The sequence below is a fragment of the Zymoseptoria tritici genome, chromosome 8 (genome assembly GCF_000219625.1).
Source record: "Zymoseptoria tritici IPO323 chromosome 8, whole genome shotgun sequence".
NCBI lineage: Eukaryota > Fungi > Ascomycota > Dothideomycetes > Mycosphaerellales > Mycosphaerellaceae > Zymoseptoria > Zymoseptoria tritici.
Window position 1 is genome coordinate 1,697,487 of NC_018211.1, and position 20,522 is coordinate 1,718,008.

At 54.5% G+C, this 20,522-nt stretch overlaps 4 protein-coding genes across 4 annotated transcripts; all 4 read left to right on the forward strand.

The window, feature by feature from the left end:
- Positions 1-698: 698 nt before the first annotated feature.
- On the forward strand, positions 699-2,341 carry MYCGRDRAFT_46348 (uncharacterized protein; the record flags this gene model as incomplete). The annotated part of the gene is made up of 2 exons (XM_003850078.1): positions 699-838; positions 892-2,341. The coding sequence occupies 2 exons, from the start codon at positions 699-701 to the stop codon at positions 2,339-2,341; spliced, it is 1,590 nt and encodes a 529-aa protein (XP_003850126.1).
- Positions 2,342-2,722: 381 nt separating this feature from the next.
- Positions 2,723-8,680, forward strand: MYCGRDRAFT_101067 (uncharacterized protein; the record flags this gene model as incomplete). Its single annotated transcript, XM_003850079.1, has 3 exons — positions 2,723-2,981; positions 3,048-3,756; positions 8,270-8,680. The coding sequence occupies 3 exons, from the start codon at positions 2,773-2,775 to the stop codon at positions 8,288-8,290; spliced, it is 939 nt and encodes a 312-aa protein (XP_003850127.1).
- A 392-nt stretch (positions 8,681-9,072) lies between these two features.
- On the forward strand, positions 9,073-9,586 carry MYCGRDRAFT_105573 (uncharacterized protein; the record flags this gene model as incomplete). The annotated part of the gene is made up of 1 exon (XM_003850080.1): positions 9,073-9,586. A coding segment is annotated over one exon (474 nt), but the record flags the coding sequence as incomplete, so codon positions are not given.
- Positions 9,587-17,782: 8,196 nt separating this feature from the next.
- MYCGRDRAFT_95343 (uncharacterized protein) lies at positions 17,783-18,333 on the forward strand (the record flags this gene model as incomplete). The annotated part of the gene is made up of 2 exons (XM_003850081.1): positions 17,783-18,044; positions 18,101-18,333. 2 exons carry the CDS (start codon positions 17,783-17,785, stop codon positions 18,331-18,333), a joined length of 495 nt encoding a protein of 164 aa, XP_003850129.1.
- Between the last annotated feature and the right edge of the window lie 2,189 nt (positions 18,334-20,522).

Sequence of the window (20,522 nt, forward strand, 5' to 3'; positions counted from 1 at the left end):
TTTCGTCGGCATTGTTTTCGAGAACGGAAACCTTGGGCGGGCTGTGGTCCGGTGTGTGATTGCTCCTCCCAGTGTGTTCCTCCTCCTCTCCAGCGTCATGTTTCGGCACATGCAATGTATCCTTTGATTGGAGCTCCTCTCGGCCAGTGCCCTCATCATTTCTCGCGTCGACTCCTGCGTCCTTGTGTACCACTGCTGCCGCTTTCTTCGCACGCTTCTTCAAACTCCCACCTCGCATCCACATCTCCATGTTCTGCGTGAAATCACTAGGTCCATCGATGTCCTCGGAGAATATGCGGTCTGCCCTCGGCTTCGGTATCGACGTTTCGGTGTCGCTCGCACTATCCAGTGCACCCAAGTCGAGAGTGTAGTCGGAAGCAGTTGGCGAAGCTGGCCGCAAATGGGCGCGCGTCGGTGGACTCGACTGCATCATTGCGCGTGAATTTGTGAGCTCTTCAACGTCGCGTTACTCCATATCGTTCTCCAATGGCAAGATGTAACGCGTAGGCTGGGATGTTCGTGTAGAAATAAATGTTCGTGAAAGGGCGCGTGCGTTTACAGGTTCAAGGATGAATCGATGTCATCAAAACAATGGCCAAACTTTCCCCGCGTCTCAAACGTGATCCCGCCAGAAATCATTACCTGCAGACGCCGCCAAGAGACTTACTTACATTCTTTGTCCTCCTTCACCGCAGCGCATGCCATCTAGAAGCGTTGTAGAGACGCATGTCTCTCAGACGAGCCATGATCAGTCGACGATAGTATTTCTGGCTGCCGCGGGCTCCCTGATCTGGTACGTGATTGTGACCACTGTCACAATCATTGGATGTTCGCAACTGTAGGTCGTTGTTGAATCCCCGCGAGCTTTACATGCCTTCTAACACGGCATAGATGGCGGCACTACTCCTCTCCAAGGCCTCGAGCTCCCACGAGTCCCAACGAAAGCCCTGATGTGACGATCATTCGTCCGATCAAAGGACTCGAACCGCGACTGTACGATTGCCTGGCCTCGACATTCCGTCAAGACTACCCAAAGGAGAAGATTCATGTTCGATTCTGTATATCAGACCGCGGCGACCCATCGCTAGGAGTCATCCTGAAGCTCCTCGAGGACTTTCCAGACCACGATGCACAGCTACTGGTTGAAGACGAGGATCAAATCCTGAAGGACGGCAAGCTGGGCCCAAATCCAAAGATTCGAAACATGAGTCGTGCATACAGAGAAGCTGTAGGAGACATCATCTGGGTCATTGACTGCAATGTGTGGGTAGCAAAAGGGGTCTGTGGACGAATGGTCGCGAAATTGCAGGGCGATGGAACACCATGCAAGAACAAGTTCGTCCACCAGCTGCCTCTTGTAATCGACATTATTGGTGGGGAAGCGAGGAAAGAGTCTCAGGGACTGCTCAACGGCAGCGCTGACGAGGATGACGACGCTCAATTGCGGACCACCGGTTCTGCAAGTGCAACAGTCCAGGGTCATGCCGAACGCACTCCCTCCTCCATCGGTGGTGGTCGACTTGAAGAAGCGTTCATGTCATCCGCTCATGCCAAGTTTTACATCGCCATTAACACCGTCCTCATCGCGCCATGTGCTGTGGGCAAAAGCACAATGTTCCGGAAGAGCCATCTGAACAGCGTTACGGATGATCAAGGGATCGATTACTTCAGCGAAAATATCTGCGAGGACCACCTCATTGGCGATCGTCTGTGGAAGCACAAAGTCACTGAGGAGCGCGAAGGCCAGAAAGTGGGAAAGCACGCCTGTCTGTTCGGAGACATGGCTATTCAGCCGATGGCAAACATGAGCCTGAAGGAATATTGGAGTCGGCGGGTCCGATGGTTGCGGGTGAGAAAGTACACTGTGACTCTCGCCACTTTCGTGGAGCCCGGCACCGAGAGTTTCCTTTGCTCTGTCTACGGCGCATTCGCGGCATCGACATTGCCCTGGTGTCACAACACACTCGGCATCCCGCAGACTTGGACTGCTTTTGCTCTCTTATGGCTACTGAGCGTCACAATCTGGTGTGGTGTCGATTGGATGGTCTATCAGAAGCTGCACTCTGGTGCATCGTTCGAGGTGGACGAGGACACGCCGTTCTTTGCGCGGCCGCGGACTATTGACAATCAACGAAAATTTGGAGAATGGCTTCTGGCATGGCTCGGGAGAGAGGCGCTGGCATGTCCCATCTGGGTCTGGGCGTTCTGGGGAGGCGCGACAGTCGAATGGCGTGGAAAGAAGTTCTGGGTTGGCATGGATATGAAAGTGCACGCGATCACGGATGAAGGCGACGACGCGCTGTCGAATGATTCTGCGGACGGCAAAGCTCGGAGAGACTGAGCTTGTCGGCAGCGACTTTGCGGCCTTGTATATGCCATCATAATGAACAGTTAAGCACATGGAGCGAAACGTCGCGGCCTTCATTTCAGTCAGAGTCGTGATCGACTTGTCGGTGCTCATCTTTGGAGGCATTTCTTGGTGTAGCCATCCCGCCATATGTGTGAATCCTCCGGAGCTTCAAGGTCCCTCACTTTGGAACACATTGCGGGCGAAGGAAGTCAAATTTAGAAGACAGAAAGGGGAAGCGCTTGGGACAGAAATACACCTTCCCCACGCGCGGCCCGGGCCTTCCATACAACCACATGAGATAACGACAATAACCAGATGATCGGTGTGGACATGTAACACAGAAGTTGAAGAAACGGACACTAAACGCACCACATCATCGAGGACCGTCCATCGAGACGTGCTCCCAAGGCAGAAAGTTCAACATGAGCACTTCCGACCGCAGTAAGCGCCACAAGCAGCGCAAAGTACTGCTGATGGGCCGATCTGGAGCGGGAAAGTCGTCAATGAGATCCATTATCTTCAGCAACTATGTGGCCAAAGATGTACGGAGACTCGGAGCGACAGTCGACGTCGAGCATGCGAACATTAAATTCATGGGAAACCTCATGCTCAATCTATGGGATTGTGGAGGGTGAGCTTATCAACGACTCCACGAATGGAACACACGAACAGCACTGATCGTTTTCACTTAATCCAGACAAGACTCTTTCGTGGAATCATACCTCACCAACCAAAGATCGCACGTCTTCACCTCCGTAGCAGTTTTGATCTTCGTCTTCGACGTCTCCTCCAAAGAAGCAGCGTCAGATATGCTCAGCTTCGCCTCCACCATCCGCGCCCTGAAAGAATACAGTCCCAATTCCAAGATCTTCATATTGATTCACAAGATGGACCTCATCCGACCTGACCAGAAACACAACATCTACGGCCACAAAATGCGGGACATCCGAGCCACCTGCGACGACGAAGGCTTCCACAGTGCACAAGTCGACTTTTGCCCAAGCTCCATTTGGGATCAAAGTCTCTACAAAGCGTGGACGCAGGTCATCTACTTCCTCGTACCAAACGCGAACACGATAGAATCGATGCTGCAGCGTTTAGCAGACCTCCTCGATGCAAGAGAAATGATCCTCTACGAACGCACGACCTGCCTAGTCGTCACGCACATCACACGCGGCAACGAAGAGCGTAATCCTTATACCGATCGCTTCGAGCGGATCAGCAGTATTCTCAAAACGCACAAACACTCCATGTCCAAGCACACAGGCACCATGGCGTCCGAAGTCTCGTTTGCGGAAATGCAGATCAAGACCGGATCGTTCATGTTCTTCATCACGCGGTTGACGGAGAACACGAATTTGGCGGTCGTCATGCCGAGTGATGAGGCGTGTTTCAATGCTGCGAGGGTGAATGTGCAGTTGGCGAGGAAGGAGTTTGCGCATCTGGATATTGTGGAGAAGAAGGGTAAGGAACATGCTGGTGGTGCTGCGGCTGCGGTTGCGGCTCGCGAGGTGGCGGATGATCATAGGAGTGAGGACTCGGATCGTACGGCGCAGTCACAAGGTCGGTTGAACGATGGCTGAGAGCTGAGGAATGAGCGCGCAGGGTTTGACGGTGTGGGTTCACGACGGGAGGCCTGATGATCGGGGAGAGCTGGAGTGAATGGCTTGAGGCGAGACATCATCACCAACTGACTGCATGTCTGTCGGTTGTGACGGAGGATGGACGAAGAAAAGGGACACTTTCGCGCCGAAGCACCACCGGCATGATGCGATGCGAGCACCCAACGCTGGGTTGGTTCCACGACATCTTCGGAAATTGAGGGTAACCAACAGGATATCATTACACGCGAATGTGCATGCACTCGGTCACCGCTATGCCGGGCGAACGCAGTTCTTGCCGCTTCCCTCTCAGCGCTCGTACACAGTGGGGAGTGATTCGACTTATGCGACTCTGATTATTGACGGACGCAGCTCATCTTCTGCGTCCGCACACAGATCGTGTCGAATGTTCGCACAAATCGGAAGACGTCCTTATGCTCGCCACATACACACCGTAAGACACGCGAGCCAGCGAGCAAAAGCGGCGAAAGATGGGCATGTTATTACAGATGCTGCAGGCCAAATCCACCAACTCCTCGTTACGAGCACACCACTCCTTGCCACTCGCTAGCAACTTCTGTCAGGTCGGCTGTCAGCTCGACAAACTGCAGCCGAAGACCGGATGTCTGTGCTGTTTCTGCGCATGCACGTTGCAAGGAAGTATGCAAATGCATGTCAGACTGTGAGGTGAAATTTCGTTCGCCTCATGTCGGTCGGTCCGGACGACCGAATGATGGACAATTCAACTGCCTGATGAAGAAGGTGTGCCCTCGAACAACCTTGATCACCAGGGTCGAGATCCTGCAAACTCTTTCTGATGCTGTTAGAATCACACTCACTACTCTCGCGAGAAAGCAAAGCCGACGAGAGCCAGCCGGGGATCTGCATTGTCTCGCTCGCTTGCATGCGTCGTGTGAGACATGGGAAATGCAAGCGGATGTCCATAATCTTCACTATCGCATTCGGCAGCCGTTGTCCGGATCGGACGGGCGGTGGTCCATCTCATTTCTGCACCATCCCTAGTCCTGCAGGATTGCGACCAGGACTCCCATTTCGGCTTGCCTTTTGACTGTCAGTCCGTCAGGAGATCGGGAACAAAATGACAGCAGTATGGTAGGAATGGCACGCCAGAGCACCCCCACGTTACGGTGTACGAACTGGAGTCGAGAACGGGCTTCCGCAAGGGTGTATGTTTCACGGAGATCACTCCTGCCACCACCCATGCCAATCTATAAGCCAAGCCGCATACCAGGACCAGGATCCATGTCGTCGGCTTTACGCACGCAAAAGCGCACGGGCGTGAGCTTGGACGTTGAGCATGGACATGGACAAGGGCATTCCGCTCCAACAGGGACCAGGACCAGGATTGCTACATTTCCCGCCACGCACCGTGCACACCCAGTCGACAGGGCATGAATGAAGAATCACGGAAAACGAGATCCAGATCGCGCGAGCAGGGATGGTGTGGACCTTGTCGTCTGCCAGGGTGATGATTTGTGTTCTTGCATTTGCCGATGAGAGGGTCGGTACCGATGGGGCTGACAGCAGGGGTGTAGTTGTGGTATGCTTCGCAGCTTCCGTGAGAAGAGGCGGCAGTGCTTGCACGCAGCAAATCTGGAGAAGCCCAAGCAAGCTGACTGTTGTCCCTCAAATGGGTTCGTATGGCCTCGGTCGTTTCACGCACGACCATCTTGCGATCGCGAAGCTGTCAAACGTCAGGCACCGATCCGATCGTCAAGAGACAGCAGGCAGCCTCCACGGAAACAACCCCATGTCAATGTGTGCCGGGAAGGCAAACTTGCCGTAGCTTACTGGTGATTCTGCATTCGTACCATGTCGCCGAAGAGTAGTGAGACAGGACAGCGTCAGGAAACCCGGTCCGGCGGACCATTGACATTTTCACCTGCCGACTGCACGACGCACACCGGTCATCAGCCCGCCCAGTCTGGCGGCACAGCACATTTCCTCCGGCCGTATACTCGTACGTACTACCGTCCTCTGATCAACCCATGGGAGCGGTCATCCGCCAGCCCGCCTCATCCACACCTCATATCTCCTGATCATCCACACCCTTGAATCTTTCACCGGTCTCCAGTCAGCGGTATGCACTCACCATGGACCCATCACACGCCGCTACGCACCTTCCAGCCTGACGCGGCGATCGCGCTTACGCCCCCAAATCCTCACCCGTGTCTAAAAGAACTCGAAACAGGGACTCGAAACCCGACCGACTGCAAAGCCGGTCAGGCAAAGATCCCAGTAATACGAGGTACTGTACAACTCCCAGCACGCCGAGCATCATTCGATGAAGAGCCGGCGACAGCTACGGCTACGCTTTGTGGCAGAGGACGTCCAATCGTCATATGCACAGAGATAACAATTCAGCCCTCATCGATTCACTCGACTCCTATTCCAAACTCTCTTCCCATATCTCAAACTCTGCTCTCCACCGCACGCGGCTGAGAAAACCTTCGCGGACTTTTCTTTCGCCCGCGTCCGGCACAGAGTGGCGTGCGATCGCGCGCGTGGCACGGGCGTGGAGTCCATGATCACATGCGGGGCGCGCTAAATGGCCATCCTTGGCTCGGCAGTCCGTTGGCTCTCGCTTATTAGCGCTGGGCTGGCCGGGACCAGGGAAGTGAATGGGTGGGTCGACTGTCTCGGGCCCGAATTGGCTGTTAGGGTTGGTTTTGAATGTCATTCATGGGAGAGAATTGGTGTCAAGAGGTTGGTATGCTGTGGTATTTCGTTTGTACTATCGGACGAGTATTCCAAGTCCGAGAACAGAAGCAAGAGGTATTAACAAGCCCGCCCAGTCTTCGCGAAGAGTGAGAATGCCTTCCATCCCGATCGTTGTCCCGTAGCCCCTGCGCCTTTGAGGAGGACCATTTCTCACCCATGGAAAGCAGTCTTCCTCCATGCATGTTCTGTAAATCCTGTCGATGTGGTATCACCCCTGAGCGCCATTCGCTCGTACCGCGCCATTCGTTGGAGGACTCCGAGTCTGCTGTCCATGTTCATCCGCCAGCGCATCGAAGAAAACCCGATCGTCCACGCCGTAAATGCAGTCGTTCTCCGCGGCGAACTCCTTTTCCAAAGCAGAGCTCGAGTCGACGCCCCATTCCCGTCCTAGCCAGCATCCACTTCGTGCCGTGAAGGGATGCTTCAACACATTTTGAATCTGATAGTATCGGATCTCGCAGTCTTTGTTCTGTTGTCGAGCGCTGCTCCAGTACTTTGACAGCTCTCGTAAAGACTCCAGACCGCAGCCGATGAGATCAAGTGATGAGCGGAGGTGAGAGTCCAATCCGCCGGCGCCGACGACGTCGATAGCGGCGAGGATCGCGTAGCCTGCGAAAGGAGTTGTGAAGGTGAAGGACGCCGCGTGAGGGTCTTTCCCAGCCATCTCCCATTTCGTGGCTCGAAGAGTGTTCACCACTTGCAGCAGGTCGTGGGAATGGCTGTGTGTCGCGCGGACGTTGCGGGAGAGAGAACGTGGGATCAACGAGTGCCTGACGAAGCGATTCATCTTCACCCAGGAGAGGTGATAGAGGACGTGCATCGAGATGTAAGGTCCGGCGTAGCCTCCCTTGATGCTTGCCTCGACGTTGGCTTGCGAGAACTGCAGCTGGTCGGGCAGACGTGTCCTCCAGCTCTGCAGCGCTGCGCACGTGTTGCTGTAGAATTTCTCGTACTCCTCCTCGTATGCGACGGGTGATCGGTGAACAGCACGGTAGATGAAGTTGACCACATCGCCCCAAATCGCGGCGACGAGCACCACCCAGCCCATGGGAGAGATTGAGCTTGAAGCTTTAGTCACGGCTTTCGTCGGATCGATGGATTCGTTGTTAAAGTGAGGCGCATCGGAGCGCATCCCTCGCTCGTAGTTCTCCTCGAAGCATGGCAGCCGGAGGAAGACATCTTGCGGGTTAATCAAGCTCGAAGTCAATCCACAATACCGATCCATCAAGAAGCCCGACCAAAACGTCCTCCGCTTGCACTCTACGGTTTGTTCCGGCGTGAAGGCAAACTCTGTGCCAGATCGCTCTGATCCATCATCTTCGACGCATCCTTGTTCCGTGTGGTATCGCAAGAATAACGCGGTGTTGATCCCAGAGCCAATGTAATCCCGGACCATCCCTTCGGCGCCCTTGGCGTAGTGGTACAAGCCCAAGAGTAAGCGAGTCTGCACGACGGGCATGCTGAAACGCCCAATCTTCGCCTGTACCGCCTCTGCGGCGATCTCGACACAACGTCTAGCGAAACCCGAGTATTGGTCGCCCGCAAAGACGGACCCGACCGCGAGCATGGCGTACAGAACCATGCGCTCGTTCTGTGATTTGCTTGGATACGTCTCCAGCCAATGCATAAAGTGTCGTCGCGGAAAGATGCAGTATGTTGCATCGTTGACGTTTGCAAAGTACAAGTTCAGGAGGTGAATGGTCGCATCGCGGTCGACAAAATAGGGATCCTCCTCCCAGCTCAGGACTCTTGAAGGCGATCGTGGAGCTGCCGAGCTGGCAGCAGAATGATGGTGGTGGTATGCTTGTGTTGGCGGTCCTGGAGGTTGTTGAACTGCGCCATTGCTTCCATAGACTGGCGATATGGATCGAGGCTTCTTGGAAGGCATTCCGGGAGGTGGAAAGTCGTCCGCGAGGCGTCGCTTGAGCGCAACATCGGTAGTGTATGCGCGAGGAGATGAATCCGACATGCTTTTTCGGGAGGGCGAGTCGGCGCTCGTCTGCCACACGGGAGCGCTGTTGTTTTCGGGTTGCGATTGATGAGTCGGCGCCCTGAGAAGATTAGCAACAGTCGACTATCCATCTTGGTTCCGTGACTTACTTTCGACACGTCCTCTTGGCCTTTTCGCACTGCAGACAACTCACAGCACCGGGCTCACACTTGATCTTCTTCTCACGGCAATCCAGACAAGCCATCGCAAGCCGCTTTCGAGGCTTGTTGGCCTTTGTCAAACCCCACGCCGGGTTCACGGTTTCACCATCCACGTGTGTCGGAATGCGAAAGCCACCCTCGTACAGATGGAACGTCCCTTCACCAGGTACCTCCCGAACGCCAACGTACTTCTTCGACGACTCTGCTCCGAGCGGTCCATACTGGTCACTTCGAGGGCGTTCTAATGTCGAACCCGGGCTTCTGTAATGTGCCTCCTCTGCTCCTCCTGGAGCGTAAGGACTGGGAACGCCGTTGTGTGGGTAAGATCCGGACGATCCTTGACGAGGTCTTTCGCGGTGACCGTGGTTATAATCTGCTCGAGCTTCCGAATAGGTCGCGTATGGTGGAGTGGGTACACGGCTGTCGTGTCTTACTACGGGACTCGTTTCTATTATGGGCAATTCCATGCGTTTGCTTTGTGTATGTGGTGCATATGCCTGACTCGGATGGTGTGGAGATGGCAGTGGTGCGTGAAAAGAAGGCTGTCGGTGATGACTGTAGTAGGGTTCAACACGTGGAGGTTGCGAGTGCTGTGCTCCGCTCCATCCGTTCTGGTAAGGAGGTTGACTCGGTGCAGGCGAAGCGGATGTGAGAATGTCTTGCAGGCGGGGGAGATTCTGAGATTGCGGTCGATACTCAGGCTGCACAGGTCCAGGCCCTTGGAAAGAATCCGGTCGTCGCTGGCTGCCACTCGCTTCGATCAAAGGTGAGGGAAGGTGATGGTTTGCTCGGGGTTCCAGCGGTCGTGGCAGCTCGACAGCCTGTCGTGATGGCGGTGGGTGAGGCGCATAGTGTGTGCGATCACCGTTATGGTTCATGCTGCGATCGTGGTGAAAAGGAAATGTGCGCAACGGATCCGCGGGTTGAGGTGCAGCCGAAAACATGACACCTCAATTACTATGGTTTCGTGGTCTTGAGTGGTTTGAGGACCCGAGCAGATCAAAAGGTGTTGGACCATCAAGTGGTTCCAGCAGCAAGCTGAGTGAGAACGCCAGAAAGGTCGCCTGTCAGATCAGGACGCGAAGGTGAGGACAAGGTCAGTCGGTGGTCGTTAGAGGTAGGAAGTGTCGCAGTAGGAGAAGCACGGTGGGTGTGCAGTGCAAGCGTGTCGGAGATCCAGGCAGAAGGTGCAGGAGAGGGTGAGGAACGACTGGCTGGAAGCTTCGGCTCCTGGAGTGATGCAAGTTGGCGGATGGTCGAGCGAGAGACAGGATGGTAAACAATTGTCGTTGGCTGCTCGGCAATGCAGGGTCGGGCAGAGCAGCAAAAGCAAGGTAAAAGTCAGGAAGAAGTGGATGAGGTCGAAGGAGTCGGTAGAAGCAGTGAGAGTGCCTCAGTACCTCCTAGCGCGGAGCGGTACAAGAGGGGAGCATGTACAGTAGTCGACCAGGCGAGCAGGGAGCAGGTGGATGAGCAGCGTCCGCACAGGTCCAATAAGCGGAGCCCAGGACAGCGTTATCCGATCGCCAACGGCAGCGAATCCTTGCGGGTTGCGGATGGGGGCGAGAGAGGGGCCTCCAAACTGAGTCGTTGACAAGCAGGTCAGGTAGATGATGAGCCAGCCCAGCCCAGTGGGCGTATCGGCCACTCCGAAGACCCTCTTTCCAATGAGATTCATCTTAGCGTTTAGCTGCCCTTTGGGTTTCCCTAGTAGGATCGCTTGTAGGTACTGGGGTGCGTTTCTAACTTTCCCGCACCAACCACTAACTCGGTGATGGACCGAGAAGTACCGCGCTAACGGCCGATGGTTTCGATTTAGTGCCCAAGCCACTGCCAGCATACCAGAGGTACCAGCCGTCGGGATCTCTGCGGCGCGGCTGGCCAGGGTTCACGGAACACCACAGGCCCCGATGAGAGGTGAGACCATGCATGCGCACGGTGAGACTGCGTCTGGTCACGGTGGTGGACAGAGCGCAGGATCGTGGAGGTCCGCGACCACGCTGGAGGCGTCAGCCTTGCCATGAATGATGCCTTGTCCTCCAACGTGGCAGTGGTCTTTCCTGCGTCTCTGAAGCAAGACGATCACTTGCCGCTGTGGCACTGGGATCGAGATGATGGCGCCCAACATGCGGCACAGCGCGACGGCAAGCGTGGATGATCAAGCGGGTAGCCGTGTGAGAGATGGATGCACAAAGAGCGTAGTCCGCCCGGCTGACAAGGTATCGTTGTACCTTACAGTAGGCGACGGTACATTTTCTGCTCCCTTGCGCAGCTCTAGACATGGATCCTTGACAATCAAAGTGCCTGCGACGATCTAGTGGAGACGCAGCCATGAATGGAAAACGCGTATCCGTAAACCCTCAGGCATTACCCTAGGCGAGCGATACCCATGTCCGCTTTGCTTCCGATCTCTTACACAGTCGCTCGTTCACAGAACTGCATCGAGTTGCCGGACGTGTTGAAGGGAAGGGAACTTGGGCGTCGGACAGTGTGGAACTGGCTTCATGGCTGCCATGCGGGCGTAAAGTCAGAGGAGTGGAGATCATTCGGCTGTGCCGTCGGATCGACAAGGAAACCCGCCGTTCGCAGAGCGTCTCTCCCGACGTGTCTCTCTCTCTTCCATGTGCACATCTCTTGGGAGCACGACATCATCAGAGAGGCTACGTCCCATGTTGTCAGCCCATCGACTCCTCACATGGAATGGTAGATCTCCCGTATACAGGATTCCGTCCACAATTGGTGACAATGAACCGTCGCTTTCCATCATGACGATGCAGGATTGGGCGAGGCCCAAGCCAAGCGCCACCACCACCGTCGCGTGCATCGGAGGAATATCAGTCGGGCGTCTTGACTGGCCGACTTTGACGCCAAAACAATCCCGGAGGAAGCCGAAATCGATGACTCTACCCACTGAGAGTCCTTGAAGACACCGCAAGATGTCCATTGACGGTTGGTCCTGCAATCAACGACCGCCAAGATGCACGCCTTTTTCCGTGTGCTCTATACGTAAGAGCATTCCCGCATATATGCGCGCTGACCGCGGCTGCCGTCAGCATCAGATTGCAAAACCTTGTCTCCACTGCCGATGTCCATCCCAATCCTTCCTGCAACCACCAACCCGCCGATCACGTCGCGGCTCGCGTAGCAGCGAGCAAGCAAGCAGCCTGTTCGTGTGACTGCAGTGCCGCATGTCATTACAGACAAGGTCCTCCCTTTACACAGGGCGAGGTCACCCAAACCTGAATTCGTTCGCACGCTCGCACGCTCTTGGACGACGAAGCGAGGGCGCACTGCTTTCGCGTGCTGATACTCCACCTGCAGGCAGGCCATGGGTCGGCATTTGCTTCCTAGCTCCACTGGAGCACTGTCGGACCCGACGACCTTGTGCACGGACGCTTGTGCGGGTGCCTTCGTTGTTGGTGCGACAGGCCTCCGCGTCCTTCGTGCTCGTCTATCATCATCCGCGCATGCTCTCGAAGGGGAATGTGTGGTGGGGATCCCATGTCGCTTGGACACGGCTGCACGGTGGCGAGACGCCCCTCTGGACTGCCGATGGGGCTGCAAAAGGCCGACCTTTTGTCGGTCTGTATGCATATTTGGCCCATGGTTTCGTGTTTCATTGTTGCGTTTTATCTGCATCGTTAGAACTGCCATCATCAAAAGTCAAGTCACATTTTAAGCGCTGCTATTTCTGTGGAACTCTGGCGATGGTGGCTCCCAACGTCAGGAGAACTTTATCGAAAAGAGCCTTTCCGGGGTTCGGCAACCCAAAAGCATCTTTTGCGCCTTGACTGTATCGTGGTCAACGCCTACTTGCGTGCTACGAAAGTCCAGGAGCTGATGCTGGGGAAGTTGCTTGTTGATATGACCTTGCTGCCTTTCTTCGTGCACGATGTTCAATATCTTCAAGACGTCAGTGCAGACATGGTCCACGGTGCAGACGCTCATCGGAGGACAAACGTCTGGAAGAGGTCTCTCCCAGCCCATCGGCCTTTCACGATGGCGTCAACACTTGGCCGGATGAGACGTGCAAACGTGCCGGATCAAAACGTCCGCGCCATGGATGCCGCTTCAAGCAGAAGACCAAAAGTCTAATTGAGCGGCCTTGTGCATGAACTGTCTGTATACGATGAGCCGTGTGCCTGGCAATCTATCTCCTGCAAGCTCGATCCAGCTGATTGTGTATGTTCTCCACGTAGTAAACGAGGATGGCCGCAACCAAGACAGCTCATCAGCGACACCTTGGAATGGCCGGTCTGGGCACTAGTATTTCGGGACCGGAGAGCCGCATGAATCAGGATGTTGAGCTACCACATGGGACAAGTGGTCTCAGTTTTCGCCGTAGCCGCAAGCGAAGGAGCCGTGTGTGGTGCGCCTCGCCTGTAGCGCGTTCGTATTGGCTGGCCTTGCAAAACGCTGCCATCAGACCACGGTCGAGTGTGAGATCTGAACGCATTTGATCCATAGTACTGGAAGTTGCGTTGCTCTCATGACCTGAGAATGGAGCCGGCAGCACTGACTTGAGCTTGCACGACGCTGCAAAGTGCACGCAATCTGCAAGAGCTACAAGGTCCATCCTCGCCGTTGCTCTACTGCACGATCTACAGATCGGCCCTGTTACCAGGCCATCGCATCCTGTCAGCATCTGTGCGCCCCGCTTCTCGACTCCCGTTGATGTCCCGAACGATGCCCGACGTGGAAATTGCAGGAGTTCTGGTTGGTCGAAACACACCGCATCGATGTCCATTCACAGATCCAACTTGCTTGTCATCGGTATATGGAGGTCGGCTGTTATACGACGAGTCCCGAGAGAAGTCACAGCTTGAATCAGTGCAGTCCGAGACTCTGCTCGCATGTCCTTGTTTGCTCGCATTTGCAGCCTCCTACGATTGCTTTCGATCGGATGATCTCGAGTGTTGCGAGCCATGGTACTGACTTCTAATTGCTTGGCCCTGACGTTCCATCACCACGTGGAGCAGCTTCAGGGGCGAATTATGATCGAACGACTGTGATCACCACTGATGAATCTGGAATTTGCAAGACCGCTTCGCTTCGGAAGCTCTGCGATCACGCCCTACCTCCTGCTATGCCGCATGCGAGATCGTTTGAGCAAGTACAAGACTCGAGTTCAGGTTGGCGGCTTGGCGTTCTACTTCGCTTGCGGCAGAAGCTCTCTTTGAGTTCGATATCTCATCTTTTGCTTTCAGCCGCATGCCAATCATGCATCGGAAAGTTGTGGATCAATGCGGTCAGTACGGCTCTGATCAGTCCAAGCTCAGATCACGCGGCAAGTCATGTGAGCGTGAATCAAGACCAGCAAATAGAGCTTTGAACTCTATCGGACCTATTGCCAGAAGCAGTAGAGATGTTCGACAGGTGATCATGGTTGATCCTCTTTGTTTTCGAAGGTTTTGGAAGGCTCCATAGACAAGACAAGCCATCGCTGACCCCACACTCGTGTTCGTTGGCGGACCCGGAGCACTTACCGTCCGGCAAGCAGAAGTCCAGCACCACTACCTTATCTGGCCTATTCGCGATCCTCCATGAAGGGCAAGATGGCGAACTCTAATAGAGACCTCAAGCAAAAGTGCATAGCACACAGTCTACCAGAATACTTCAGACATGCCGACAAACCGATGCGGTCATGCAGTGCTCCGCTTGGAAACATATTTCCAGGAACACCATTTTTCCACGTTTCATTAGGACGGAGAAGCTAATCAACTCATGCAGGGGAATTTTGCAAGCAATGTGCAAAGTTCCGGTTGAAGCACAGCGGGTCCGCTTTCTTCAAGGAAGTGGGACCATTGACCAGGTCGGCCTGCAAGCAATAACAAGGCCTGCGAGCAAGCACTCCGGAAAACGAACACCGCACGCATCCTGGTACGTCGTCGTTGAGGAAAAGTCTAGCGCCATGTCTGACCCTGCTGGCAAGACTCTGGCGCCACGCCGCTGCAGGAGGACTGCCCACTCCCTTGCCATGCGTTCGGGAAGTTTTTCGGCATCACCATGGTAGCTGGGGAGCTCGTCTTATCCATGACCTGGTTCGCCAAATCAACTGTCTGAGTGCGAAGTCTCACAGATGACCCGGACAAGGTGATCCTACAACAATTCCTATCGCAGACCATCCTTGCCTGAACTACGATCTCCTTGGCGCTGAGCCACATTACTGGGAAGGCATATCCTTGTCGACATGCCAGGGAAGATTTGGAATTCGGGCACACGAGGCGAAGTGCCGTCCATCATGCCATGTCTGTCGCGCACGACTCGCGTGCCGTGGTCTGAAAACCAAAACTCCGAGAGTGGGTTATTCTGACATGACTCGAGCACCAGCGTCATCACTCACGGCGCCGGCAGTATAACCACGGGATTATTGGCATTTGCAGGGCTTGAGTGGAATGAAGGCTTACACTTGTGTCCGTTCCATCATCTTCCAGGGCCTCAAGTTGCGGATTGCTGGCGCAATGGAGTCGGTGGGCGGTGGCATTGGGCCATGTTGCTGCAGGCTGCTCGAAGGTCTGCGGCCTTGTCACCGCGGGAAGGAGCTCACTAAAGCTCCGGACCAGACGATGCCCATCGTAAGAGCATTGCTCTTCTACATCATCAAATCCACGATCTCGTACGCCGCTCGACCGCCCAGGGCAGCCTCCCTTGAGCGACAACCACGCAAGTCAAACATAGCCAGCACCCATGACATATCGTCAATAGTGCCGTTGACTGCACGAGTCGGTGTTATCAATGCCGAGATTCTGCCAATCCAAACCATGCGACACATCCGGCCTTTCACATGATCAGGAGTGCCAAATCGTGGCATGTAGGAAACGATGCATATTGCACTCCAAATCATGAACGAAAGCACGGTAAAGTATCGTGTGCGAAGGCTCATAGCAGCTCAGGTCATGACATCTTGCTTCGGCAGAGTTTGTGTTGATATCAATGATTTAATAAAGAAAGCCGGGACGAATTGTTGATTAGGACAGCCGGCTTCGTTGGAGTAGCCGTGCTGCCTACAGGAGAGCCCTCGTGGCATGACATACTTTATCGATTGCCGAGTCTAACCTATGCGAGATGTGCGGCACGGCACAGCACGGCGCACAGCGGATAGGCATGATTATGAGTCGCCTTGCTGCTACGATGAGACGAGAGCTGCATGACAGTGTCACTGACAGCATCCTCCTGGTCATACCTTCTATCATCTTAGGATACCGCTGTGCTCGGTTGCTCGATCTGCGATCCCAAATGCACGCAGCGACATCGTGCACAGCTTTCGTCAAGAATGTTGTTTTGTCCTGGCAGCTCTATTCCAACCCGAGAGTGTCATCGAGAACCAGAGCTAGATCGAGATATGCGAGGCTCAGATTGATGGAGAGCGGCGACAACTGCCGTATCAAAGGCATCTTGCCATGTACGTCTCTCAGCTGACGCTTCTCGTTCGTCTGTCACAGACGCCATCCTCGTTCTCACGTCCTAGTCGAGAGGAGTATTCATTGGAAATCATCGCAGCCTCCACTTCAGCTCAGCCTCCACCAGAATGACAAGGCTGCATTGGTCGCGGCACAAGCAAGCCAATTGCGAACCACGTGCGGAGAATTCTCGAGTGCCGCGGGTTGCCCAAGAGGCGGACGGAGATTTTGCTCATCGGCATGTACAAAGTACATACTCGGCTATCTGGGTTCCGGCTTGCGACGTTGACGGTGATTTGCTATTGGATCACGAGTGTTAGCCGGAATGCCGACCTCATCAACACTTTCGCAGCGTCATTCATTATGCATATGGAGGGGAACAGGGTGCCTTGGCACCTGTCTTGGGCATACAGGCACTCAGTGGTGTTCGCCCAATCTCTGTCGTGCCAGAGAACGACTTGCTTTAGCAGACGATCGAGATCGCCATACCTCTCTGAAAGTAGCGTATTGATACCACACTTTTGCCATTGCGGCAGTCGGCAAGAACGGCTCGGTCTTGTTCTACGCAGCTCAAGAAACCAATACCGCCAGTGAGTGTCGCACCGAGCTGGGCGGCTTGCAAATAACGACAGTCGGGACTAGTGCAGCTCTCCAATACCAGGCACATCCAACTACTGCAACGTGATGGGCTCAAGGAACTGACGGGCACCACAGCTTCGGCCTCGTGCCCAATCCAACACCACTAGCGCTGTGGCGCGGACCGCTGATTTTGCATAGCCCGGGAGGTCTTGTTATTGGCACCACAGTCGTTGATCGATTAAGCGCGCTGCGTGAGTGTAAGATGGGGTTCGGAGCTTCATTCGCATGGCTGTTGACGCTCTTGCTTTCTGAGGACTCCCAAGGCGTCCACCTCTGAGTCGCATGAGTGACGGATCGACGAGATGTTGGGGTCAATCTCATCAAGATCTCATCCGTCTCCTGGCCAGCCCATCGCTCGTTCGAGGTGTCGACAAACTTGGGCTTTCATAGTCGACTCAGCTGCGAGGTCGTCGGTGTTGCAACAGGAATGCCAAAATTGCCTAATCAGGCAGCTGTGGACTCACATATCGCAGGTGAGCTTTCCTTCGCTCGTTTTAGGAACGACTGTACTCGTTCGACGAGCATATTGAACGTATTTCATCCTAGTTGAACCAGGGCGCCCATTTGGCCGGGACTTGCGTTCGTCCAAAGCTCGTTGAGTACCATGCCTTTTGGCCTGGCGATTCCCAGTTGGCATCGCTATACACGTCGGGACTCGGCTCGCACGAAGCCTGCCAATTCATGAAGACACGTGCTTGATTGGCTTCCAATGTGTGGACCTTGTTGCTATAAGTTTCTCTACTCATTTGAGAGTTTTTGCTATGAGTGATGACGTAGGGACCGACCTCCGAGGCACGAATGATCCCTGTCGTGAAAGTCAACCACAGCTACGGACGCATAGAGCTCCAAACACAACATTACCATTTCGAGCTTCAGAACAAACCTCAAGCACATTCAGGATGGCCTTCCGATTTCACGGTATCCTCAACCACTCCCTCCGCACGCCTATGCTCTTCGGCGCCGGCATTGGCTTCTCAACTGCGCTCCTCCAAACCCTCCAGGCCCACCGCCGCCCTGTTCTCCTCGACTCCTCTCCATCTTCAGTCAGCCCGAAGAACTGGTCTGTCTCGCAATATCAGAATGATGCCGTGGCGCCGGTGACGAAGAACGGAGGACTGAACCCTCGCGCGATACGACAGATGACGACGGGCAGTATTATAGGTACATCGGAAGAATTGTCCTGCGAGAATGCTCAAGGCTTACATACTCGTGAATAGGTCTCGGCGCAGGTCTCCTCGTATCTACATTCTCGAAGTCTCTCGTACTAGTCATCGGACTCCTGGTCGCCGGGGTGCAATTCGCCGAGTCGTACGGCATCCATCTCGTTCCATACAAGAAGATCCAGGGCTATGTCAAGGGTGTGGACATGCGGAGCGCTGTGCAGGACAACGTGTCGTTCAAGATCAGTTTTGGCTTAATGTTCGCATTGAGCGCATTTGCGCAACTATGATGAGAAAGAATTGGAGGAACAGGAATGGATCACTGGACAGCGCGTTGGCGAACAGAAAGATCGGACTCACAAGGGCAAGGCATAGCCTACACGACAAACGTCCCTCTGCCGGACTGAACATAGAACGAGCGCTGGTAGAGAGCAGCAGACTCTATCATTGGAATATAATACTTGCTGATTCTCGGCCTGGCAGTTGATAGCCGCCGGCTCTTTGCATACGGCATTATCTTATACCAGAGCTTTATGCATGGCAGAAAGGGAGAGTCTAACCGGGACGTGATACTCGCCAATTATTCCTTATCTTCATACTTACAATCATGGAGAGCATGATTCTTACTGACCGTGTGGCAGATCGGCCCGTAGCTCCGCTTGGAAGCCATTGATCATTAGGAGAGACACCCGTGCGAGAATACCGTACCAGACCCGGCACAGCTTGCTGTTTGCAAGTGCAGTCGTGGACTTCATCCGGGCTCTGAACGCCATGACCGCAGGCCCGGCTGCACGGCACAGGGGAAAGGATCATTCATCCGTCCTGTATTGTGGTTCACCACGTTGATAACAACGATTTCCATGGATCCGATGAACCGCACACCTTGGGACTGCTCATCATTACCGACCGATACCAAGTCATCTTCGCCGTGCGACTCGTACCGCTGGGTCATATTCGGGAGCGAAGAGCTAATTGAACTTGTATGTCTACGAAATACCGGCATGGGTCAAGTGGTATCTCGGTGACCCCTGTCGTCACCTCGTGGCAAGTCAATACACAGGTCCGATGGCACACTGTCTCTCTCAACCCAGCCTTTGCTTCGACACATCGAACGATGCACTTTTTCCCTCCCACAAGGCAGTAGCAACGGCTGCTGCGATCGCTGGATCGCCAACGCTGTTCGATGAATGCACACCGCCAGACTGCCGCTCGAGTAATGAATGAGTGTGTTGATGCACAAGTTCTGTCATGATACCTGCTCCGCAGTTTGCCACGACTGAGATCGAGATGGCAGATCAGAAAACCGCAATCTGGAGCCCATGCCCTCTCGTGTATTCGCACGTCTGAATCCACTTATGGATCTCCTCAGGAGGTCCTGCTTCTTCACACCTCGAGGACGCCATCACCGTCCGTGGCTGTTTTTCACGCTCCTTTCAACACAACGCGGAGCTCCTTCGAAAGCTACCGCAAACGGTCGTTCCATGCCAAGGAAGCCACGAAAATCAACCAGATATCCGGCGCGAGACACCCGGCAGAATAGAGTTCACCCCGCTCGTGCGGAGCCTGAGGCTATGAGCAGTTGGCAGCGTCGCATTCGAACCAGCCTTTGCGAGCGAAGGTTGCCACTCGACCACGGCTCTCCTGAGGACACATAGAAGGTGTCTGCTGTCATCGATCAGGCCACAAGCTGAACTGCCATCGCCAAGTGGCCTCCTGAAGCAGGTGGAGAGATCCACTAGGATGATAGTCCATGCAGGACGTTGCTGGGTAATATCTGCCCAAATATTATCCAAAATTGGTCTAGGGACAGCGGCGGAAAGACCGTCGCCTGAGCATCGAGCCTGCGCGCCTGTCGATGAGCTTCGTCTTGCCTCGTGAGCATTGTCCAGGATGACTCGTCGAGCATCTCTCTGATGATGTGATCTCGCTTATTGACTTTTCTCACGCTGCGTTGCCCACGTTCACATCGGGACTCGGCGTGATCGGAAACACAGACATGGATCTTGAACAGGGAACAAATGCCGGAGTGAAATCCTTGTCCATCTCGGGACTTTGCTGGGAATGCCGGACCTTGCTCATATTGCCTGCTTTTGAGTTGTTCTGGACGACCGATCCCCGAGACATGGACGTGGGTCTGTGGCCAACGAAACTGCCTCGATCGCTGTATGACTTTGGTCTTGCTGGGTACAGGCCTGCTTCGAGACCATGGTACTTTCCACTTCACGTCTAAGACTCTGAACTGCCGCTGTATGATTACGCGGACGCTCGTATTTCTCGAGACATGATACCTGGCCCTCCAGCATATTTTCAGGCATCAACGGCACGGTCGGCATTACTCGAGTGACATTCCAGGATTGACTTGCCAGCTGCATTGAGTAGCAAGTCCGCTGACGCGTTGCCCGTGGGACATCGATGCCAGGCCTGGATGCTCTCTCGATGCCGATGTCCTATTGCATATTGCCTTGGTTGCCTGCCATGG